The sequence below is a fragment of the Gavia stellata genome, chromosome 9 (assembly GCF_030936135.1).
Source record: "Gavia stellata isolate bGavSte3 chromosome 9, bGavSte3.hap2, whole genome shotgun sequence".
In the NCBI taxonomy this organism is placed as follows: domain Eukaryota; kingdom Metazoa; phylum Chordata; class Aves; order Gaviiformes; family Gaviidae; genus Gavia; species Gavia stellata.
The window spans coordinates 32,442,446-32,469,176 of NC_082602.1; the positions used below are offsets into that span (position 1 = coordinate 32,442,446).

General features: G+C 35.3%; 1 protein-coding gene across 1 annotated transcript in view; it reads left to right on the forward strand.

The window, feature by feature from the left end:
- ATRNL1 (attractin like 1) overlaps positions 1–26,731 on the forward strand; it is a 528,296-nt gene that overhangs the window by 122,910 nt on the left and 378,655 nt on the right. Inside the window, exons 16-19 of the mRNA XM_059821151.1 lie at positions 8,162–8,375; positions 10,430–10,618; positions 15,233–15,451; positions 20,172–20,309. Of these exons, the coding sequence (XP_059677134.1) occupies positions 8,162–8,375; positions 10,430–10,618; positions 15,233–15,451; positions 20,172–20,309 (760 nt within the window). The remainder of the gene's footprint in view (positions 1–8,161; positions 8,376–10,429; positions 10,619–15,232; positions 15,452–20,171; positions 20,310–26,731) is intronic.

Consider the following 26,731-nt stretch of genomic DNA (forward strand, 5'->3'; position numbering starts at 1 on the left):
TGTATATTTTGTTGAAAAGAAATGAAATTTTTTAAGAGAATGCCAATGTAAATGCAATGGATAGACTGCAGATTCCCGTACTAAAGCAAAACGACACTTGATGTTTTTTCTTATATGCTGTTTTATTGACCTAGTAAGCAAAATATTATGAAAGGGAAGATTTGAGTTATTCTGCAAAGTAGATTAAACAGCAATATGAGGTTAATTAATTGTTCCTGCTAATATTCAAATGTTGTATACTCATTTAAAAGTGCAATTAGTTCTCTTGGGAGTTTGCTCACAGCTGTGGGATTTAACTAAAAATAATAATTTTCTTGTTAGCTTGCAATAAATTCTGAGAAGATTTAGTTTTGGTGTAGTAAGCATAAACAAAGATGAGAACAGTTTTAAACAATGCCTTTCATTATATAAACCTTTTGCAACTTTTCCTTTAACTCACTGTTCTCAGGGCTAAGCATCCTTTATAAATTACACTTGAGTGTAGGTTGCAGTTAATTAGTGAGCTTTGCATGGCAATGTTATTCCTTGTTAGCTCAAAGTATTCTCAGAGGGCTGTATGTTTTTGTGCTTTTATCATGTTTGGTTATAGTGAAGCTGACATCTACTTTTTTCTGAATTAATCTTTACTACAATTTCTAGCAGTCCCACTTTACTGTTGTGGTTTTGGAAGTCTAATAAACTACTTCAGCACTTTGTCTCCACATTGGAGTTGTTACACTGACTGCCCATTCATTCACCTCTAGTTTAACTGTCCTCCTACTTTCAGGAAATGGGGACCTCAACTCAGTTTGGATGCCTAAGAAAAGAGAACCTGCATTTCCAAAAAAAAGTCCCTTATAAAGAAGAAAACGCAAGAGTATCTAAACCAAAGTCCCACTGGAATACTAGCTATAATTTCTGTAGATGGAATTTGGGGAAGTTGTAGTCTTTTCAGTTTGCCAAATTTTACTTGTTTTTTCAACCAATGCCACAACAGCAAAATTTGAAAAGACTAGGAGAAATAAGTGTTCTTGTGACCTAATACATGACTCATACTACTAATTATATCTAGATTTCATCACTTGTGTCTAATAGATACTGAGACACTTAAAAACCATGAAGGTTGCTTCCGCTGCTTATAATGTGTCATTCACTGGATAAGTATTTACAAAATATGAAATGTGTAGATATCTAGTATAGTTAGATCTAGCATAGAATCGATGCATAGTTAAAGAATACCAAGCAATGAGGTAGTAAATAGAATGGGTGGTTTCTCTGCATATAGCTCTTATTTTCAGTAAGCAGGTTTTTTGTTCATAATGATGCAGAAAAGAGGCAAACTAACTGCAAGCCCTTTGCAAAACTCTGAATGTGGTGGGAAATGTGAGCAGTAGGGGACCACTGTATTTCCAAAGTTTAATTGTATGTTTCTTTCTAGGGCAACTATTTTCCTAGAAATCAAGGTGTTCAAGCTGTTCTTGAAAAGTTTGTTGAAGTTTGGTAGTAACATATTGTGATGCACACATTAGAAAATGAGTCATAAGTGTATCATACACTTCCAGGACAATTTAAGATCCAAAATGAAAGGAATTTAAATAAAGGTGGAGATAAGTTTCTGAAAAAGATATATAAATCCTTAGTAATTTGCATAATTAAGAAACAGAGGAGAATTTTGAGCCTCAGTAGTAATTGGCTATTCAATAAAGGTAGACTTGCTCACTTCACTCATCTCCAAATTATTCAGCCCTCATTAAATAAGTGCTGAGGCAGCAGTAGTGCCTGAAAAATGTGTCCTGACTATAAATGATCACATTCACTGTAGATCTCAAAGCAACGTAGTCCGATGTAAATTTTCTGAGTAAACAGTGGATTTAATATGAAGTATCAGCTCTCTAGTTAAGGTTACACAGTTTTCCTTTCTAACATAGTTCCATATTTGCTACTTACAAGAAAATTAGAATTGGGTGGTTTAGCATTAGAGAAGAGCACATTTTTTGAAGTTATTAGTGATCGGTGTTTAATAAATTCCCATAAGGGCTAAAAACTTGCCTTATGTTTGAATAAATAGGACTGTAGATGTGAGTACAGAATGACGTTCTATTGATATGCATTGTATAATTGCAAATTTATTCTTCTGTCAAATGAAAATAAAGCCCTGTCCAGCAATTTGTCTCAGAATTTAATAATTCCTAAATCTTTTCTAACTTAACATAAAGGTTGATTTCTGACTTAAAAGGGTTTTTGGCAACTTGTTATCAGTGTTGCAAAAGATTCTTCTGTAAAAACAGATAAACCCTAACTAGCTGCATTTCAAGCACAAGTATATGGCTTCTAAGATGGGCTGTGAGTTCTAAAAACTGGCCTAGAAAGAAATAGCTGAGAGGAGAAACATGCTCTAGAGAATGGTTCTAAATTTTGAATAGTTTAGTGTGATAAAGCTATGATATAGTTCTCAAGATATATTTGATTGCATTCTCCAGTGCAATGTTAGTAAGGCCCATTATAAGCTTTCCCAAGATGGATTTGGCCACCTGCTGTGTATTGCATTGCTTTGTCTCACTGTAAAACTTTCCTTTGATCATTTCTGGGTATTTTTTTTTTTTAACTCATAACTTACCAAGAATGCTATTGAGTAAGCTTGGTTGTTTTTGTTGTTTTAAAATGAATTGTATATAACGTATAATGGGAGTTTTCATAGATATACCTTGGAGCCTGATTTTTTTTAAAAAAATTCTTCACTAAAACATTTGAAAGTATACATACTTTTTCAGAATATGGGGAGTGATAGTATTCCAGAAAATATCGTCTGTCTTTGAACAGCCAGAATATGAGAAGTGGTATTCAATAATCGTGTTTAAACAAATTCTGGCCTATACGTGTTGAATAAAAACAGAATAATAGTAGATTGCAATTCATAATTACTCCTATGAGCCACTGTTTCCTCCCTAACCTTTCCTCTTCCCACACAAAGGAAAAATTATTAAGACTAAGTTTTATGGACTTTGCCATGTCACATAGAAATCTATAATGTAATTGAAATAATTCCTAAATCCTATAAAGAATAATTAGCTGTAGTATTTAGTCAAAAAGCTGTCATTTGTTTTGGTGACTTTTTGTGGATGTATCGTGATATAGATGAAATGCAGCTTTTAGGTCTTAACCATTTTAAATGGGAACAAAAATGTCCAACACTGATGTCCAAAGTAATGATAAATCATTATTTAAAATTATAATGGTGTTTACAAGTTAAAAAAATTTAAAGGCATAAATAGAAGATCATTCCCTAGATACAGTTGAGAATCTTGGTTAAGAGATTCAAAGTTAAGATTATGATTCAAAGCAAATGGTTAGTCTCACGTCTATGCAGAACAGAAGCTTTTCCATTACTTATTAATAGCAGCAGTAGCAGGTAACAAGGTTGAAGTATCAGGGAAATGAAGACATCAAATAAAGTAGTATTTTGATAGCTAATGTCTAAAAATATGAAGTGCTGCTGTTTTAATTACTAAATTTTTCCAACTTTAAGATATTTTCTTTTGCTTGATTAAAAAAGTACTTTATTAAAACAAACATAACAATTAACTTCTGCTAGCTAGAAAATTTCAGTTGAAATAATTTTAGGTTTTATAATGTCAACAAATAAATAGGAGATACTGCCTGTTTTATTCTTCCATATTGATGGAGGAGTGGTAGAGCTGAGTATAAATAGAACATGAGTAATAAATTTTCCTCGTGGCCTTTTTGTATGCATTATAACACTGAAAAGTCACTGGACTGTCTTTGTATGTTTGTGCGCATGTGCATATAACATCTGAAGGGACATCCCTTTTACACTACCTCTCTGTGAGACTGAAATCTTTATGAATAGCATTCTATTTTCACCCTGCTTGCCTGCTAGTGCTTTGTTAATCAAGAGATGGAAGGGCAGAATGACCACTATTTTTACCAAGTTTCTAGGTACTAGCAGCTGTAAAATGGAGCTGTACCATTTGTTTGGCTTCTCAATGAGCGAAGGTAGATGAAAGTCCCAAGTTGGACTAGATTGTCCCATTCTTTTCTTGAAAGCTAAAGCATTGCGTACCATACTTTGCATTAAGGAATTCATACACCTTCTCTAGAGGCAGCAAACCCTCCCTTCCTTTTCTGTTTCAGAGCAATGAAGGAGGAAGTAGCTCTGATAAAATCTTTAGCTTCTAGCAAAAGATATCAGCCTTGCTGAAATCAGATTCTGCTAGGAGGCAAGAGCTGAAATGGGTCCTGCTGAGCTCAGACAGTGAAGGTCTCCAGATGACCTTGTTGCCTCCTTACCAGTGCAACACATGATGATCATGCATTTGGTATTAAAGGAAAATTCTAGTAATGGTAGGAGCCACATGCTTCTGGAGTTCCTATTCATTTCTGTCCCTGGTGGACTGGCAACTCCAGCAAGTGTGGACTACTTAAAAGCACCCAGGAAAATTGTGACATACATTAGAAACTATACTAGTCAGCTTGAAGAACTGAGATAAGCACAGTCAAATCACCTAGAAAAAGTTTCAGTACATTTCCACTCACCTGTTTTCTGGCTACCCAGGAGGAAGCTAAGCAGCCAAGGAGCTTTTCCTCCTTCCTCAAATAGAAAAGGAACTGATTCTGACTGAGTTGCAGGTTCCTCTTCAACTTTGAATCTGAACAACTTACTAAGTGCCAAATACAGTGAGGATAGGATGGGTTTCTCGTTGTGGTTTTTGGGCAACCTGAAAGTATACCTTCATCAAGGCCTTGAGGAAGAAAGAACAAGTCTTCAGAACTCTAAGGAGTAACTTTCTTTCCACTTAGATGTTGAGTGAAGATTGTCTGACCTGCCAGTAAAGAAACTGATATTCTTCAAAAGAAAAATGTACATGTATTTGGCATTGATTTCATGTCAGCAAGTATTTTTCTGAAGTGAAGAGTTGATTTATACTGTGTTTTTCACCCACCTGGTTTGATAACTATTTTTCAAGAGGCCTGGAAACTAGAATCTTACATGAGGGAGTTCTGGGTACAGAGGACAGGCAATCTGGTTTCCTTCCTGTCTGGTCCTCTTCAGAAGCATCTTTGGCAAGATATTCGAAGCAAAAGAATCAGTTTCCTACATTCATTTTGCATTAAATGAAACAACCATAGAGTTCAAGTGAAGGGTGTTTAATTTCTTAAGCCTGAAGAAGAAACTGGATTGGCATTCTCATTCGGCACCTTTGAAGTCCCTCAGTTGCTTCAAGTACTTTGAGACTCTTAGCTATTATGCCTGAACCTTTCATCAGTTTAAGAGATAAGGACTAGATTTATGCTTTTTTTTATGTGAAGAAATTAGTTTGATAGTCACAGCACTCTGGTGGCTGCAGGTGTCACAGGTGGAACTTCCTGAATTCTCTATTTGTGATTTGTTTTTTCCTGTTGGCTTTTGTGCAGTGCAGCAGCAGTCTTTTTTCCTGATAAGCTTTGGTGATATCAACACACAATGTCTGCTATCACCAGCAGCCTTCAGCTGTAGCCCACCACATCATGGAATTAATGCCACATAATTGAATATGTGCTTTAAGTGTGTCCTTGGAGCATTTTGGTGGCCTACTTCTCAGCTACTTACCGTATTTTAATCAGACATTTAAAAAAATGTTTTGGATAATCTGTTTTTGGCATCCTAACAACATGCCAAGAGCAGCATAAATGAGCCTGCAAGTCAGTAGCTTTGATAGTGTGGATTTGATAGCATGCTAATCATCCTTCAGGTCTGTATTTTGATTTCTTACACTAGCAAAGAGCCAAAGCTGATACAGAAGGAATTTGAGATATCTGACACGATGACTTTAAGTTGTTCAGATAATACAGGTATTAAGAATGATGATGACTATGATATGTGTTGCTTTTGCTAGAAGTCTTTCATTTTAGGGGTGGTGCTTTCATCTCCTAAGGCTGCTCTGTCTTTCATGATCCTCCCTGAGACTTTGTCATCAACCCTTTGGGTTCTGAGATGCTCTCCTACTCAAATAGAAGAACTTCTCTCCAAATGTCACTGCTGCACCGTTGGTTTTCATTATTGGCCTGACACGCTTTTCGCCATACCTGGAATAGGATCTCTGTTTTCTGTATACTGATGCTGAGGCCAAATTATTTGGCAGGGCAACTGAAACAGTCAGTAATATGTTGTACGTTCTCTTGGCTGGAATTCCTCAGCCCCAAAGTAGGCATTTAGGGTTGTTTTAGGTCTGTGTTTGTCAGCAATTTATCCTGCCTAAGCCCCTGACATTTTTCATACGTGCCTGGTGTGCATGCTTAGCATTCTACAGAAAGATGTCTACAGACATGCATAAATATCTAAGGTTTTCTGATGCATGTGAACCACACACATATACAGCAATCTAGGCAACTAAATAACAAATAAGACAACAGATGTATTATCTACCATTTTCTGGATGCCCAAGTTCCACTTTTACTGGTTGTGTCATGTTCTTTCTAATATCCCGAATGTGGGAGCTGTCACAGACACCTGGAAAGTTGGTCACCTGGGTAGCAATGAAGTTATGAAGTAAATGTGGAAGTAAGACACAAGATTGGGTGGTGGCGTTTTTGCTGGATGTTCTCATTGTTGTTCCAAGAGTCTCCCAGAGTGCATCTCTGCTTATGGAATGGCACATTTCTTAGTTGTTTTCTGGTTTGTTTAAGTTTGTTCTTGCATCTTTAAGTCTGTCAGATGCTGTAGCAATTTTTGTTTGATCATGCTCCCAACTGATAGGACAGAAGAAGAAGAGAGCATAGGGAGTACATTTTAGGGAGGTCAGGAATACTGACCTAATATCTACCTAGTGATTTTTTTAAAAAGTAATTACCAGTGGTATTTCTGAAGAATAATTCATATTTCATTTTGATCTAATGAGGCAGGGGAAGAAGAGGAATACTCTGATCAGGTGTAGATTTAAGAGTTCTGAAAGATTTTCATCCATGGATTAAACCTGAGTGGCCAAAGAAAGGTGTGAAATCAAAGATGAAAGATCTCTCTGAGAGAACCTGGAAGTGACTCTTGGTTCGCTTGTGAAATACCACATAGATCTTGAATCACAGTGGGTTCCCTTTAGGTATATTGTAGTGTTTTACCTACCTTGGCCTGTAAATTAAATCAGTTGAGAACCTAATTCACAATCAGATCAGCACCTCTGCTTTGGAGCTGACATCTGTCCTTTTGTCTGGTGCAGATAGCTGTGTTGTTTGGCTCCCTGGTATTCACCTACCACCACATACCTGTCACAGCCCACCATCTCTCTATAGCTCTGTTCCTTATATTTAAACTGGGGTTAATGAAAACTGCCTGCACAGAGATTACATGAGGAAAAGTGTTTGTTTTCAGCATCTTGAGATTTTTACAGTGATAGGAGCAAGAAATGTATGTAGATTTATCCTGGAACAGGCAAAAGTCTTTCTTCCTTGAAATCTGCCTTTTCTCTTGGTAAATGTATAAAGAGAATGAAATAATAAAAATGGGTAGAATTTGTGTGATGTAATTTTACTGATACATCCTAAATATTTATTGAGTATTAATGCTTTTTATGTTTTCTAGACTAGGTTTTTTTATAGCTTTATGAATCAATAATAACAATGTATTCAATGTGTATTTAATGGCGTTGGAGTTGTGGATGTGCCACTTTCATCTCTGTCTCTGATTTGCCTAAAGATGTTGACCAGTATCAGCAATACAGATTTTAGAGAATGGAAAATTTTTCCTATTTTTTCCTGAACTTTGATTTCTGTGAATTCCTGTTAACTTATGTGTATTTTGTTACCTACGTTGGCCTAGCAATTAGTAATTGATATAGTAGGCAGTGGAAAAAAACCCAAACCCAATTTCATTATGACGGTTTGGCCTGGTTTCTGATTCTGTATCAAATAATAGTAATCAGGATCGACTTTGAATAGAACAAACACAGATTTTTAGTAGAACAGAAACATACAGTGGGTGTGGTTTTTTGTTTGTTTTGGTGGGGGGGGCAGCAAGGTAGAACAATTAAGATAAAAAGTATATAGACAACGACTGATAAGTGAGAGAAGTACATGATGAATTCTCTCAAAATGTGAAATTGTTGCTGTTGAGCTATTCTTTGAAATGTTTTAACAACAACAAAAAACCATTTAACTAATTATCTCACATTTGTTTCATTCTGATTCATAGAAAATTTCACCTTGGGTAGGTTTACGCAAGATCAACATCTCCTACTGGGGATGGGATGACATGTCTCCATTTACAAATACAACTCTGCAATGGCTTCCTGGAGAGCCCAATGACTCTGGCTTCTGCGCATATCTAGAAAGAGCAGAGGTGGCAGGTCTGAAAGCGAATCCATGCACTGCAATGGCAGATGGTCTTGTGTGTGAAAAACCTGTTGGTAAGCAATCTCTTACACTCAATTACTGTTACTGTCATGATTAGCAAGCTGTTTGGGGTTTCATTGGCTAAGAGGAATTTTTGGACAATTCGGATTAAAGAATTAAAAAAACCCCTTTTTTATTTTTTGAAAAATATGGAGCTTTAATTTAGAAAACAATTACTATTCCTAAAGCAGCAAATATTTACTTGTGAATTAGTTTACATGGCTTAGTTTGCATTACACCAGAAGTCTTATAAATTGCCTCTAAAGCAGTAGTAGTCAGTGACAACAGTGATTGTAGCACAGAAGTGTCTGTGGAGGTGTTCAACAAGGCTGATGTTTTCTTTCTGAAACTTGCTAAATATCAATGAACATTTTAATGGTCTAAAATACTGACAAACCCAAAATTCTTGCTTCCATCTTTTAGGTTTGTTTGTGTGTAAAGATTACTGTGGCAAATAGTCACTTTGACAGTTCAAATTAGCATTTTCATGCTCCCATTATCCTATGTTTCTCTTCATAGCTGTGAAGTTGAGCACGTGAAGTTCTTAAAATTTCCCCTTCAAATTTGTTCTGTTTATTGTCTGTGCAAAACTGGAAAATAGCTGCATTGTTGGTGCGTTGGGAACACTGCCTATCAATCTAATGGTTTTACTGTGAAATTTTCAAAGTTGTTAACTTGTATAACCAAAGCGTGATCTTACCAAACTTTTATTTTCTTATAAGCAATTCCAAATAGTAATGTAATTGCAAAGTATATATTGTACACTTGTTGCTACTGCCATCTATATTTCCTAAAGGTTTCATCTTTCACAGTGTTCTTAATTTTGAGTTACTTATTTACCAGATGTTTCTCAGAATAGTCAAAGATATAGCCACAATGGAAGAGACATCTCAAAATGTAAAGGATACACTAGGGGGAACACAAATGACATTATTAAGATGCAGTATTTTACAGTTAGATCAACATTATACGCATCTGTGACTGGTGTCTTGTTTTAGGGGTTTTTTTGACCTTGAGGTGCTTCAAAGACTATAGAAGTCAAAGTACTTCAGCCGTATGAGAATACTTTTATAATTAATCTGATTCTTGTTATTTTTTCTTTGTATTTTTTATTAATTGCAAACTGCAGCTTGACTACGTACATATTAGGTCAAATCCAGGAACAGCCTTGGTTAAGTGATTTGGTGTACTATATTAGCAGATGAAGAATGGCTTGAGAACTTGGCTTGTATTGAATATGAGTCAATAATATACAAAAACATGGCAATACATAGCAGGGCTTAATCCCGATGTTTCACAAGGTGCTTCTGTGTGGAAAATACAGTGCCATCTATACTTTTGTGTTCCTACGTAAGAATTACTATACTCTTGTTCTTGTACACTGTACAGTTTTATTTGAAATCAAAACAAAGATCAGGAGTTAGGGCATACAAGTTCTTTTTGAGTGTTACAACTTTTTGAGATGACATACACCACTAACCTGGTCAAAATGTGGTCTCTAGTAGAGAACAACAAATAAAAAATAAAAACCAACAAAAAGAACCCTCAACCAAAACTGTTCTGCATTGAACAATGTTTCTTTTGTTACTTTCCCTTGGATTCTAGTGACTTTCATATGTACACTATAAGGCAAAGTTTTAGGGTATAAGTCATAAGTAGAATATTTGTTGCTTATACACTGTTAAACTAATGAGAACAATAGACCCAGAACTCTACTGTACTTGCCATAGAAGTTGGAGACTTATTTTATGTCATGTACGTGCAAATAACTAACATTACCAGGCAATGAATATTAAATTTACTATTTCAGTGTATAGATAAAATTGCTGTGAAAATGTTTAAATGGACTCTTTTAGAGCGCTAGTATGACTTATGCTGAGTATTATGTAATAATTTTTATAAAATATTATTGTATTTATGTACTGTGCTGTAAGTTTGGACTAAATTATTTATAGATAATTAAGGAGGCAACCACTTTAACAAGGATTTTTCTAATGGAATATATGATTAAAGAAAAAGGATATTGCACTTGTGTTCAAAATTATAAATGTTTGTGGTTCTTTTTCAGTTAGTCCCAACCAGAATGCCAGACCCTGCAAAAAGCCATGCTCCTTGCGAACAACATGTTCTAACTGCACGAGTAATGGTATGGAATGTATGTGGTGTAGCAGTACGAAACGATGCGTTGACTCAAACGCCTATATAATCTCCTTCCCATATGGACAGTGTCTAGAATGGCAAACTGCCACGTGCTCCCGTGAGTATCTTAATGAATGTTCAACCTACTATATATAGCTTTGTATTTTTTTCCACTCATAAGAGCATCTATATGAATAGGATTCAGCACATTCACTAAAGATAAAAATAATTTCAGATGAATCACCTTATATAGCTACTAATGTGGGCAGTCAGTACTGCGTATGTATTTTCTAGATACAGTTAAAATATTGGTAATTCTTTTATGATGAAGCAAATTTAGTCTGTTAAAACAATGAGTAAAAAGTGTCTATTATTTTCAGATAAGGAAAAAAATACCATGGTTATTGTGTGACTAGCATTAGTGTGTCAAATAATGGCGATGATTTGGAACAAAATACTGTTAAAATTAGAGAAATAATATGCTGACCCTAGACTTATACCACATCTAGTTATTAAAAAAAGAAGATGAGATGAATTCAGAGTTTTTAAGATTCTGGTTTATTCTGTCAGTAGCTTTGTACATTTTCCTAGCATGCAAAGTTCAAAACAAGGCAGGGGAGTTCTTTGTCAGGCAGAGAAGGTACTCCCCAGATGTCCCCTTTTAGAAGCACGTTTCATCAGAAATTGATACAATGCCTCTCTAGGAGAACAAGAAACCTGCTCATTGTACCTTTCAGTATACCATTCAGCTAAAGCTGCTTCTTCCCAAATCTGTAGTGACTGGACCTTGTTAAATTCAGCACCATGGAGTTCCAATGTATATCGGTGCCATAATTCATGTAGATAGATGCTGGAGCAAGCTGCCTGGTGCCTTAGATTCTTGTCTCAGTTGTGGCTTATTTAAAAAATTCCTCAATTGCCACCCTACAGAAGACTGGTTCTTAGTATTTCACTGTCCTTCAAGATTTGGTTGAAATATTTCCTACCTGTAAAGGACTCCAGTCCAGTGGCACCCAATATATAGGAGTTCTGAAGTGTACCGTTGAACTCTCATTATTGCTCTTCTCTGTGAGAGTGTTTTTCAAGTTACTTCCTTTCCCTCTCCATAATGGTCTTTTGATATCAGCATCTCTGGAATGTTTAATTTCTGGGTATATTGTGGCAGGATTGATGATGTTGGACAACAAGAAGCAACTTGCTTCAGGGTCATAATTAGATCATGATTCCATTTAATAGATTATGGATACAAATACAAAAGGTATTACTTGCTTTCACTGAAGCCTTGGGAAAATAATAAGTAAAGTAAGGTCCTGCCATCTCTGTAAGAAGAACTATTGATATATTCTAATCTAATTCTAGGCAAGAAGAACAGCTATATGTACCAGGCCATGACATATATCTGGGTTAAAGGAAAATAAGCCATAGGAAAATTTTTCTTCAAGTAAAACTAGCCAAGGGTAGTGGAACCTGCAGAGCCTGTATTCCTAACTTAATTGACATTCCTTCATCATCCTTAGTAATCGTAAAATATAATGAACCAGTACAATGTTGACCTGTTCTGGTAAACTCTTATGCTTAGTTAGTAAATTTCAGATATTTAATCCAGGTTCCAGTGTCCGGGTTCAGTGTGAACTAGAAGTAGGGTTTACATCTTCCTTGGGTCATTATGTCCTCTAAAACCAGCCATCAGCCCATGTCTGGTCTAAGGATAAAGAAACAATAGGAACACAAACTCTTGTCCCATGTATTTGGAATAATAATAGTACTATAATTATGTAAAGGTTTCTCTCTCATAACAGTTCACTAAACTTTTTTTCACTCCTATAAGGAATCAATTTTCCAACTTATAAAATATTGATAGTGAGTTGTGGCAGAAGATAATTAGATTGAAAATTTGGAGATAAAATTGACAGAACACCACATGAATGATGCTTAGGTTTTTAAAATAGCATATATTATGTCATCCTGAACTTCTAATTCTGTTTTTGTGTTTGTATAGTATTTGCACATCATGCAGATTCAATTTGTTTGGGAAACACAAGAAATTGTTTTTAATTTAATTGTCATTTTTGTCAGGTCTGTAAAAGTTGATATTAAATAACACCAGCGGGATTTGCTATATACCAGTTTATCATTATGTAAAGGCAGTTTTGTATTAAAGTGTATTTTCTATTCAACAAATTAAAGAAAAACAAGTTTCTGTGTCTGTAAGCAGATTTTTTTTTTTTTCAGAGTTTAAAGCATTAGAAGTTTTGCCTTTAAACAAGAAAATGAATGTCCAAATGAAACATTGTTCAGATATTGTTTCAGTCTAAATGACTTGAAAATTTTATTAGGTAGATGTATCATTGCTGCTGAGGTAATGAAGTATTAAGTGGATTCCTTTGTTGAGGCGTAGTGTTTATACTTACTTGCAGAATGGAATGTAACTATCTTTAAAAAAAAAATTACTTTTTTTAATTTTTGTTTTGAATGACTGATTTCTGAGTTTTTGGATGTTTTGCTCTGAATGAAAAAAAACTTCACACAAGCATGTATGGTTAAAAAGAAAAAATATAACAACTGAGAACTTCACATTTATTTTCACAGCTTGGAATTAAAATGAAAAACACTGTTTTCTTGGTGACATTTTGTCATTTTAATACCTGCTTGCCAAAAAGTTGCATTCCAGTCTTCCCCACATCTTCCATCCGTTATGACTTTTGATTGAATAGCTGACAGTTGATCAGTCTTGGACCACCTCTAGAATTTCAAAGAAAAAATAATTCTGCTTGAATATCCCCTTCTTCCATAAACAATAATTTCTCAGCGCTCTCCAGTTTTTCAGTTGAATGTCACTACAGAGAATATCTGAGGATTTTCTCTTTTGGTTCTGTTTTATCTTTCATGAAGATAGTGCAGCTGATACTTCAGAGCTGTTTTCTCTTAGCTTTATGAATAGCAACATGAGAATTGTTTGGATCATCTACAGTGCACGTCTGAAAGGGCAAGCCAGCCAGTACAGAATGGTGGTCTTAATTTTTCTGCTGATCTTCTAATGTATTCAAAACCCAAAATTTGTATCATTCAGCTTCAGATCTGATGAAGTCTAGTTTAAAAGTGATTTGTATCATATGATTGACATTGATTTCCAAGAACAGTTGAGTTCCTTCTGCCCCCCCCCCCCCCCCCCCCCCTTGTTTTTTTGTCTTTGGGAAACTAGAAACATTTCCTCCTACTTGGATTCATCCAAGTCTAATGCTCCAGCTTTCTGCCCTGCTAAAGTCCTTTTGAGATCTCATTCAGATTCTTAACTGCCTGTTTTCTTGATAGTCTTTAGACTACCAGAGTATTTTTTCTCTGACAACTTTCATTACTTTTAAACTTTAAAAGTTAATAGGTGCTGAGGTCAGAGTAGCTAGCTTTATTCTGCTAGTTTATTTAATTAGAAATGAAATTGTTCTGCTTAGTATAGCCTTTCTTGCATGGATTCAAGTATTGTCTTTATGGGGTAGAGTGGTTCAGGTAGCTCTGAACATTAGTTGGATATAGTGTCGTGGCTGCAGCTGAGCCAGATTGAGAGGTTACACTCATGTAGAAGCTATGTGAATGTCCTCCAAAAAAACCCCCCAAACCTTTAAAATACTTTCTTTCTAAAAAGAAAGAAACTTGGATTATTTCTGGCTTCCTGTCTACAAAGATAATGTGAGAAGAGACAGGGACCCATAGTGATCAGTGTTGAAATGATTCTCATGTTAATTTAATTCAGTGTTACAGCATTGATTTAAAAAATTTAAGGTGTAGCAGAAAAAGCTCAAATAAACTTGTGAACTCTAATGGTGTTCCTGAAGATCCTAAATTGTTAATTTGTTATTAATAGAAATGGCAGTAACTTCAGAATGTGAATTTTATTTGGTTCTAAACAGATTTCTTAGAAACAGTCTTCCTCATATTTTATGAGAGAGTAAATTATTTAAATAAAGAGTAGGGTATAAAAGAACTAGAGGGAGATTTGATTTTTAGTATGCAAATTAAAAAATGAAACCTGATTTACTCTAACAGATGAGACCCTTAAGATATAGTTCAATTAAATGGGGTTGAATTATGACTTGTAGCATAAGAATCCTTTTTGTGGAAAGATGTGTAGTATGCTAGCTTGTTTCAAAAGTCCTATATAAGAAGACTGAGTTGTGTTTGCAGATGAATACTCAGGTGCAATCCTGGGATACTTTGTACCCCCAAATTTTGGTTTGAATTTGAATTATCACAATTTTTGGATTATTATTATCACTCTTATTTGCATTATTGCCCTTGTCTTGAATTCTAGTTTTCCTGTTGGAAGGACTGTTTACATCAGTAAAATCAGTAATATACACATCCAATAATACATATTAATAAAAAGCACAGAATATATATTTTATTGTGGGATTTAATGAAGATGTGTAATATTATTGTTCTGCTTCATTATCTTTGTTTATTTTAAATCTTTGTTGTTGCATTGTGGTGTAACAAACACCTGCTGTGTATTTTGTGATCTCTGAAGTACAACTTTTAAAGAAAACAGAAATATTCTTACTAACGTTGCTGAAATTTTTTAACTTGCACAAGGAAATAGAAATGCAAAATCGTTTCTTCATCAACTGTTGTAAAATCCTAGCATCTTATTAAAAAAAAGAAAACCCCAAAAAACCCCAAAAACCAAACCAAAAAAACCCCAACCCCTTCCATTAATATTGTATTCTGTATAATAAAGCTCAAAACTGCTCTGGACTGAGGACTTGTGGACAGTGTTTGGAACAGCCCGGGTGTGGATGGTGTAACGATCCCAGTAACACTGGAAAAGGACAGTGTTTGGAAGGGTCATCAAGAGGACCAATGAAGCCTGTCGGCATGCACTCTAATGAAATGGTTCTTGATGCTACTCTTTGTCCAAAAGAGAAAAATTATGAGTGGTCTTTTATCCAGTGTCCAGGTAAGGTCTGCTTCCATTCTTTCTTATATATGAAATAAGAGTTGTTTCTCTGTTTAAGCATGCCAAATTAACATAATTATTTTGAGTAATACAAATAACATCTGTTTTTCAAAAATATTCCCTAAATGTATAGTTTGTTAGTCTCTGCCTACTGCACACCAATGTGCTCGCTCTCATGCAGGTTTGCATGTGAAATTTAATACAAATAGTTTAACCAAAATTGCCATTTATTTGTAAGTAAGTTTTTGCCCATCCTAACCTTCCACTTTTTCAAATCCAACTATATGAATTTGCTTAGCTTTTGCTTTCTTCTGGCTTCTGTATCCATCAAAGAGCATAGTTGAGGAGAAATTATCTATAGGCAGCTGCTGATGGCCGGGAGCAGGAACTTCCTGCGTCCCCGCTGCTCATGCAAAAGTCTGGCTGGCTGTGAGAATGGGGACCTGCCAAATATCTGAGCTGTGCCTTTAGTCTACCTTTTAGACATTTTAAGTAAATACAATGTATGCTTTGGTGTCGTGGTTTAACCCCAGCTGGCAACTAAGCACCACGCAGCTGCTCGCTCACCTCACCCCGGTGGGATGGAGGAAAGAATCGGAAGAGTAAAAGTGAGAAAACTCATGGGTTGGGATAAAGACAGTTTAACGGGTAAAGCAAAAGCTGCACATGCAAGCAAAGCAAAACAAGGAATTCATTCACTCCTTCCCATCTCCAGGCAGGTGTTCAGCCATCCCCAGGAAAGCAGGGCTCCATCACACGTAACAGTTACTTGGGAAGACAAACGCCATCACTCTGAACGTCCCCCCCTTCCTCCTTCCCCCAGTTTCTTATTGCTGAGCATGACATCATGGTATGGAATCACGGTATGGAATATCCCTTTGGTCAGTTGGGGTCAGCTGTCCCGGCTGCGTCCCCTCCCAACTCCTTGCGCACCCCCAGCCCACTCGCTGGTGGGGCGCTGTGAGAAGCAGAAAAGTCCTTGATGCTGTGTAAGCACTGCTCAGCAATAACGAAAACATCCCTGTGTTACCAGCACTGTTTCCAGCACAAATCCAAAACACAGCCCCATACTAGCTACTATGAAGAGAACTAACTCTACCCCAGCCAAAACCAGCACATTGTGTAATCCCGAAGTTTAAATTTAAGCCATACCAATCTGATTATAGTATTTTGATTTTTAAGTTCATTGGAAAAGTAAGGAAGACATCTGGTGCTTTAAGACAGTGGAAGCTGAGCTGGTACAGCCTCATGTAGGGAAATACTCAAATCCTGAAAGCAGTGTCGTTGCAGCAGTGTAGTAGTGCAGGCAAATGAAAAGCACACTGGGGAGTTTGACAGACCTCCAGTGGTAATTTACTATAAATAATACATTTTAAAAGACAGCTTGAAAACTTTTTTTAGAATAAATGGTGTAATTGTGCTAAAGTTATTTTTTCCAGCAAGTGTTCCTACTGCTGATATATTTGGAAGCTGGAGCTTCTCTAGGATCAAAACTTTTATCAGTACATGCAGCTCTGTTTGCTTGCTCTCCTGGGTACTTTTTTCATCAGCGTATTCTCTCTGTGTGTGCATGCATGTGTATGTGTGAGTGTATATTTATATGTAAGTGTGTGTATCGCTATTATTTAGAAAGCAGAATCTCTGAAGAAAGTTTTACTTTGGTAACTTTTCTTTAAATACATAGGTAGAGAGTAGTTTTTTTTTTTAAGTTTTAAAATAATTAAGTGAAATGTAAAACCACATGAACACTGTCAAATGTTCTAAGTTAAAACTAAAAAAACCTCCAAACCATCTTATACCATTTCCTGAACAATGAAGCCTCTAGTAAATTTCTGGAAACAACAGAATGACATTAAATTGTCTAGCAATTTCAGTACTTAGTCTGTATGTTAAAATACCGGTATGTTGCTAATATGTGCATTGTTAGACTTTCACTGCAATACATAGTATCTACTGCTTGTGAAATTGTAATGGATGTATATATTGCTTGTCTAAAACATTTGAGTTAGAAGATTTCATCACTTTGTTTAATATTTATTCTTCATGGGTAAAATTCTGTATTCATTGTATGTTCTGACCAAGAATTCACTGAAGTGCCACTTTAGCTTAAAAACCCACTAGTTGTATGAGTTTGAGGCAAATCCTACAAAAGTCATAGAAATAAAGTTTCAATTGTTGTGAAATTTCATTTTGATTGGTATAGACTGTAGGTTTTGTTCCTAAGCTTTTGTTTTCATTTTCTTAAAATATTATCTGCAATGGATTATACTGACATAGTTTATTATTCTTAGCACAGCAATCATTTGATGTACTTGATATAAGATAGAATTGATACTAAATCTATATAAGCTTACTGAACAGTTTGTAGTTTGGACGAAAATAAAAATAAATAGGTTATAACATGTAGTTTGAAGATTATTCTGCCGTGTTGATGACTAGTTGGCTAAACCATTCATGTTCATTCATGTATGCACTTATTTTTCCTTGTAGTTCATATCCATGCTCTTTATAGTGCCTCTGGGCAATCGTGTTGGTGATAAGTATTTTAAATTCATTCTCATTTTCTGTCTGTTCAAATCTTTAAAACTAGTATTCAGCAGCTAGCACAAAAAAATGTTTCTTCTTGTGACCAGTCATTTTGAAATCAATAGTCCTCAAAACAGCTGTCATAGTATTTCTTTTCATATGAATACATTTTTTATCAGATTTGTATTTTAACTGAACTATTATTATAAATAAAATGGAAAATATCATATATTAAAAAAAAAAGAAAAATAAATAGTGTTGGAATTTCCTCTCACAAGAAGAGCAGTTTAGGTAGAATGCAAGCCAAAATTTGATTTAAAATCTATTCCATTTTCTGTGCCTGAACAAAATGTAAGACTATCGTATATGACCAGATAATACTATCACTTGCAGCAAACAAAAATTGACAAGACAAAATTTGATTAATTAAGGTTGCTTTCATTTATCCTTTAAATAACACAAAAAATAAGAAATACAAAACTAAGCGTTAGAAAAAATAGAAAATTTACACATCAATGACCCACTAGTTAAATGTTTCATTCTGATATTATCTTCCTTATGTCGTGATACAGTCTTAATTAGGCAATCTTACTTTACTTTAATAGAACACCTATTTAATGCACTATCTGTTTTTACTTTTGGTTTATTGGGCTGCATTTTTTTTTTTAAACATTTGCTTTAAGTAATTTAATGTGCAAGACATACAAACAAAACCCAAAATGGAGCTGTAATTCATGGTATTTTCGTGTAGCTTTTTCTGAGAAAGGCAAAAAGAGTGCAGAACGGCAAACTGCCTGGAGGAAGACACCACAAAATTGTGTAAAAGATCAAGTATTCTTAGGAAGAAAAAAACTTGTAAATTCTAAGGAGATTTATTCAAGACAGTGAGAAAACTTCTTTTCTAGTAGTACAGAAATGTTTGATACTTGTTTACAAGATTCTGTAGGCATAGCTACAGAAAAAGGCAGAGATTGTAAACTTGGGAGGTTTAATGTTTTATGAGCCAAGCCTGGCAATGACTGCAAATGCATTGTTACTAAATTCTAGAACAGCTCTAAAACCTTCTAAATCATGCAGTGAGAATCTCCTTCTTTTTCCTTTTTTTTTTTTTTTTTTTTTTTCCCTTGCCAAGACACCGGTCTCTGTGACATTTAGATTAAGAATCCAAATAAATAAAAAAAACTTAAACAGAATTATTTTACGAAGTTGTTCTCTGCTGAGTCTTACCCTTCGCCAGTAAGGGATCAACAGGTTTGATGTAGTCTGACATTTGACAAGCTGCTGTAAGTGACAGATTGCTAATCTGCTGAGCACTATGAGCTCTGAGGTCCTACTCTATAGAGGAGTCATCCTTCAAAACCTCTTGGTCGTTCAGCTGAGTCCTGACAGCAGGATCAACGATTCTGGCAGAAGTCATATTGTGATTTTGCTGCAATAGTGATCAGTACTTTCTGAGTTTCTCCAAGACATGAAGTACCAGAGAGGAGGTGTGGTACAGGATCAGTGGTTTGTAGTGTTGTTGTTTGACAAAAGAGAATTTTATGCTTTTAGGGTCAAATGCAAAAAATTTCAGTTATCAATAGGAGTCCAGTTTTTTACTTTCACCGAAGTCAACCATAGTGAGGAGGGACTGGAGGTGTTTGATGTGGTCCTGATGTCCTTAAAACCCCTTAGTGTGCCAAAGTTAATGGGGGGAATCAGAACTGTTAAAAATAAGATGATGTTCTGTTAATTTGTTTTGCAAGTTCTCTCTCCGCAGTAGGTATAAGTTTGAGTATGGGTTGTTCATGTTCTCTATCACAGTAGCCTTTCAAATGCTTCACAGCAGATTGCATGTAGGTATGGAGGTTTTCATTTGGTCTTGGTGGCTTACTGCCACTTAACAAGTGACTGGGCAGCATTTTAAAGCTATGAGGACTGGATTCAGTCACTCACAATGGCAACAAAGACTTTCTCACACACCTTAAACTCACATGTCACTACATAGGCAACTTCTGTGGTCTTTTGTGTGAATTCATGTCTTGTCACAATGCTATTTTAAAGAGGTTCTGTGTCAAAGTACAAATATGTATGCTGGTCATTAGTCAGGATTAAACTCCTCAGAATGACATTCTACTGCAATTTTCTAATCACATAGGAATGATTTTGTTCCCAAAAGCAATTTAGTAATGGCTTTTTAAATGTTATATTCTAGCTTGTCAGTGTAATGGCCACAGCACCTGCATCAACAGTAATGTCTGTGATCAATGTAAAAACTTAACAACAGGAAAACAATGTGAAACGTGCATGCCAGGATATTATGGGGATCCCACAAATGGAGGACAGTGTACAGGTAAGTCGTTCTGCTGGGAGGAAAAAAAAATTGAAATGACATTTTATGTAATGCAAATTTAACTTTTTTAATGTAACGTGAAATTAACTTTTCTTTAAAGGTTAAATGTTTATTTGATAATACAAATGAGTTGATCAGCTAAATTAATGATTCAAAATCAGATTAATATTTTTAAGAGAAAGTTTGCATTCAGAGTCATCATTTTGCAGTTGGTATTTGGTCTGCATGCTCTAAGAACAAGATGGTAATTTAAAGATGCTCTCCCAATTAGGGAAAGGAGGAGAAAGAAGCTGTCTTGTGGGAGCAACACCTTAAATCCTGATATTTCAGAGATGCATCATTTCATTACATGTAAACAATCCTCTTAAAAGCAGTGAGAAGGTACTTAAAAATGAAGCTCAGTATCTCCCATAATGTCTGATAGCACTGATTTGTATAAACGTGTGATGCTAGTGGAAAAAAATATGCATTTAACAGACCAACAAGTCTTATTCATCTATAGTTCAAACAGAAAAGCCTGGTACACTGAGGATTGTAAGGTACCCTAACCTAATCAATCTATTTGGTTTTGTAATTGCTGCATTGGAGGATTCTCGTTGAAGTGAAAGAGAGAATGAAGTCCAATATGCCAGATGGTTTGTGTATATTGCCGTAGGGCTGTTTTTTTACTTGCATGGGTGACTTCAAAGTTAACAGTAACTCCTTTCCTTGTACCTAAATGGGGGAAGGGGGGATACATTCAATATGAAAAGTCATTAAGGTAGTTGAGATTGAATCTAGGAGGGTGCTAGAAAGTTTTGTCCCATGGCTTTTTCTTCTCTATTATTGATGTTTCTTTAACTGAACCTTTGCTTCTCAAGGAATGTTTATTCATTTAAATGGTTCACTTGTTCCTTGGCGCTTTAACATGCGGTAGTCAATGCATAAAGCTGCACACCTGGTAAACTCAAGCACAGTATGTAGAAAGTGTGTTCAAGGGGATGGAAAGATTAATGTCTGCCCCTATTGACAATTGCACATTTTGCTGGTGCTTTATGATGCTTTAAATAATTCTTAATAGTTCTCTTATTTCCTGAAGTTGACAAAATGTTCTTTTGCTGTCTATAGCACCTTTATGGAAAAATGATGTATTAATATAGTTTTTATTCTGCAGGGATACATTAGCTATCAACCAAATAAGCATTCCATCACCTTTAGTGAATTATGTGTAGTGCAATAATGGCTAAAATCAATTTATAAGACCAGTAAAATTATAAATTTTACAACTTGTTTTTTCAACCCTAGTCTGTAAGAGTACATATTTTTATTGGTAGACATGATTTTAACAGGAGCTATTTAGACTAAAGAATGCTTTAACAAATAAAGATGATAATTATTTTGAGGCTTTATCTGCATTGGTATATTATATTTCGTAGTATAGAGCCCATAAATCTGTTTAAGTCTTTAAGACATTTTGATGAATGTAGTCATTATGAACTGTTAGATTTTCTTCGGTATCATGAATTTTGTTCCTGTGATAGAGCTGCCCAAATTGTGAACCAGGGATTTCTGCAGGAAAAAATACCAGTGATCCATAGATAAGTCAAATCAGTTTTACATAGATTTAAGAGGATTTTGGAACCATAGTTGAGATCAGACAGTGTGGAAATATAAAGAAAGAGATGGTTCTATTTTTTTCTTTCTTCTCCTTCATTCTGGTAATGCTTTTGGTAACATAGAAAAAAATTTGAAAATAGCTGCAAGTTAAAACCATAGTTAAAGTAAAAGCATAAAGAAAAAATATGAATGGAAGAAAGGGCAACCCGGTCAGAAGCTGAACTTAAGTGTAATTAGAAAATGAGACAGGAAAAGGTATGGAATAGCCAATCAAGGAGAAAAAAAATCATGAAGAACTGAAAAAAACAGTCATCCTCATAGTCCTTTCTTCTGTCACTTTGCTGCTGCCAGCTGAGTTTCTGGCTGGACCCTACCAACATTTCTTGTCTGCTAAGACTCATTCTTCTGTACGAGGATAGAGACTGCCTGAGCATGTGGTGCATTTTTTCCTCAGACCTCCTGAGTGATTTCTTTGAGGATCCAGATTGAAAACTTTTTAAAGGAATGACAAGATAATGGCTATAACTCTTAAAGTACGTCTGTAATACTGTAATATTCTTCATATAACAAGTTGCTATAGTTACAAGGGGGTAACTTGGTTATGAAATGGAGAGCAGTTGAAGCTGAGAAAAGAGATTGTACTCAATCTCTATGATCTCTACAGTTGATAGACAAAGTGGTGTACACTGAAAAAAACTGAGAATTATTCTCTTAACATACTCATGAGATATGACATAAAATAATTTTTTTCCCCAGTGTCCTGACAAAAATACTTACGTATTCAGTACATGTATTATGTATACCGCTGTTGTGATATATGTATTTATAGGTAAAATCTGACCTTTCAACTTAGTTTGACTATTAGTGATATAGATTAAAAGGATTTGCAAGAAAAACTTTCTTTTATAGGCTGGGTTAGCCTTTGTTGTTCCTTAGACTGTGATGATCTTGAAAGGAAGGAGAAGGAAATGCATAACAAGTCTTTCAGTTCTTTGAAGACATCTGGGTTTTTTTTTTTCTTCCCCTTAACTATGCCAATCCTTTCCTAAATCCTTTCTGTTTATACTTCCAGGAGGTCATTCAAAAAGCTCTGAAAGAAGCTGACTGTCCACCCCTGAATGATCAATTCTATTCTGACTTTTTTCCAGGGGAGGAAAACTCTGTACAAATATAACTATTTTCCTTATTCTACTCTGGCAATAATGATGTCTTTATAACTGTCATCAGATAACTGATACATTCATAGCAGTATTGCATAGTATTATGCTATCAAATTACTGTGGGATGAGTAACAGGTGTTACAGGAAAAAGATATAATTCATGTTTCAGAAGGTTTTGAATGGTTGTGATTAAAGAATGGATAAAAAATTGACTTTCCTAGATTTTAGCTCTCTATAATTGCTGACATTTCAACAGCTTTAAAAGAAATCTAAGGACTGACTTTGCATCCTGATATGGTGCAGGCTTAGTAGATGTAACAAACCTAAAAAGAAGGACAAAGAAAAGACGGAAGCATAATAAAAGGCTTCAAATATGTGAAAGGAAGCTGAAAAGAGAATGATGATAAAGTGCCTTCCCCCATGCACCCATTTTGGTTGAGGAAGAAGTAATGGGTTTAGGTTGCAGCAGGAAAGATTGAGGTGGAATACAAGGAAAACTTTCTGCTGGTTAAACGGTGAAATAGATTGCCTAAAGACATTATGAAATTTGCATTATCACCTATGCTATATTTTAAAAATTTTCAAAGTTCTCTACCTTTGGAAAAGGGCAGTAGACTAGCTGTTCCACATGTTCTTCTCCAGTCCTAATTTTCAAAAGGTTCTTGGAGTCTGAGATCTAGAATGCAGAGAGGTACTGAGTAAAGATAAAGTGTTCCAATTATGTAAGAATGATCTATGTATAGCAAAATTACTATGGATATTGTCATACTACGAGTGCTTAATGTAGATGTTCCTAAGTCTTACATATTAAGTATTTTGGAACCTGTAGCGTTTTTGTTATTATGGGGTTAAAAAGCTTTCCATCTAATGTAGGCTTACTCTGTGATTGACCCTTGCTCTAGTTTATTTTTGTGTCAGAAGTGTGGTATGTGAGTTGCTTATGGGCAATAGTTTGACAATTATCATGTTTTCAATAATTAATTATTGTACTTCTTAAAAAACCATGCCTGATACCAATTATTCATTTAAATTCTGTTGCTCGAAGTCTTTCTTCTATACAGTCTTTGGATACTCAGCAAACTGATTCTAACAAAACCATGCATAATACCAATTATTCATTTAAATTCTGTTGCTCGAAGTCTTTCTTCTATACAGTCTTTGGATACTCAGCAAACTGATTCTAACAGTTTGTGAATGAGAGTTCAAGTTTGTATTCTTAGTGTAAACATGATCTTTGTTTTCAGTAGTCCTATTCTTCTAACATGTGGCTTGTGGTAAAGAGGTATGTACTCCTTTAATTCTTTATGATGTTTCATTGTACAAATACATAGTTTGAATTATTTGATATTTGATTCATTGCTGCATTCTATCCAAAAATCAGTAGTAAATTGCAAAAGCCTTTTATTTTACATTAAAGAAAGTTCTGTGACTGTAAGTTATTAGTTATCTGTTTTTACACTAACTAAAAATAGTTTCAGGTAGTTCTTATGTCTGTGATGCGAAACAGGTAGCCGAAATATAAAATGAAATTAATTTGTTACCTTATATTATGGTATATTTTTAGTTACACAAAGAGATTTGCATTCTATGTTGGAAATAAATGATACAAAGTGCACAAATTAGTAAGTCCAGACCCTGTGTGCATACTTAACTTTTGTAACCTAAAGCCCCTGTATGGCAAAGAAAAGTGTAAAGCGATAGTACCGTCAAAGTTACCATGTAAAGTTACAGCCTTTTTAAGAGTTGGGTCAATGTGCAAGAAAATGAGGGAAGCCAGAGGTGAATTCTGAATGTGAGGGACTAGAGTGCTCTGGCAAGGGACAGGTTCTGGGTTCCAGACCAAGCTCTAGTTCTGTTTACCCCCCCCCTCATCTGACTGATCTTGAGTGCAAATGCATGAGCAGCCCCTGGAGTGCTAAATGCAGTGCTGTCAGGCTGTGCCAGAAAAAGTTAAGGAATCAAACCCTCTAGTGATTTAACAAAAGAAGGCACACTCACACTCTCTATTGTGGTGAAGCTTAGATGAGAGATGCACAGCTCAGCCTTGTTTGCTTCTGAGCAGGTAAAGCTATCCAGATGTAGGAAGCCTAGAAAGACTTGAGTCTGAAATGTTGAAGAGTTGGAGGACAGATACTCCAAATCACTTTGATTCTTTTTTCTTTTTTTTTTTTTTAAATTCTGTACCATTTGCAGTACAATTTTGAAGGCATGAATATCAAAATTCAGTAATAGAAAATTCATCATTAAATGTTGATGGATTGTGGAAGTAAACCAGCTCTGACTGTAGATGGGAACAGATACTGGCTTGCTGTCTTAGTGGTTTCTCTTAGTGTTATATTTTCTTCAAGGTCTGGTTCTGTCATGTACTGCATGTCTGTGAAATATGCAATGTTTTTATAGAAATTCTAGAAAAAATAGAGATATATGCAACATAAAGTAACAGGAGAAAACAGCATGGGAGATGGCTTGGAACAATTTTGTGTCATCTCGGCAACATTTTTTAGCATTATTTTCAAACTTACTAATCATCTACTTAGTTGTCAATGTTAAAAAAAAATTGCTTTAGCTGCTTATCATCTTGTCATTTTCTTTATGCATGGTAATTTTAAAAATTATTCTTAAAATTGTATGCAATGCCAGGAGAGAATTCTTTATGGTAACTTATGACACACACTGTGAATGTATAATACATTTAATAATAAGATAAAGTAAGCACTTTGCTGTATTGCCATTTTTTTCTTAAAGTGATAACATCCCAAACAGCATTCAGTCTTCCCATAATTGTGCTACCATTGCTGTTGCATTTGCAGGAGGAATAAAACTGTGACTACCAGCACAGCAGGAACATTGTGTTTTAACTTTCACCGCTTGCTGTCTAAGCAGCCTTAAAAGGCATGGTGTTTAAGAGACTAATGACCATTCTATAAAAGCCTCCTACCAGATAGGCTGTATGCATGAAGTTTTTTAAGCAAGTCGGTAGCATTTCTATTGCCTTTATAGGTGTGTCCCCTTCTCTACTATCATACAGTTGGATATTTTCAATAGTAAAGGGAACAGCTTTCCCCCACGTTTGATTTGTGATAATTCTGTTTGAAAATGTGAAGTTAATTGTTTACTGGAAACACTGAATTTTTTACCAGATCTTCAAACTATTAGCAAAAACAAATGTGTTTCTATTAAGTGTACATCAGGTGTGCACCAAGTCAGTAGCACCTGCTGCAGCAAGGTCAGAGGTCTGGGTGCTTTTTTTGTTCCTCCAATACGTAGAGTGTGAAGGACACAATAAATCTGAGCTTTTCTGCTGTTCTTCTAAAGCATGTGTCTCTGTAGTATCATGCCTTGTGCAGCGTCTGCTTCTTTTGCACATTGTGTAACTCAGTACTTTTCATCTGTATTTATATACATGTGTGTATGTGCATACATCTACACATACTACTCCCTGAGTTCATTCCACATGAATTTGGGTATCTGCACATTAGCCATTCAATTTACATATATCTACAGTAAGTGCCTCGAGAGAATAAAAAACCAAAAAAGGTAGGCATCAATGAAAGACTAAGTTGTTAGACTAGCTTTTAGGTGGAGTTGACCCCAGCAATAAAATAGTTGCCTAGATATATTTGTGATTATTTCTGTTGGTTAAAAGAAGAAAAAATAAAACTTAGT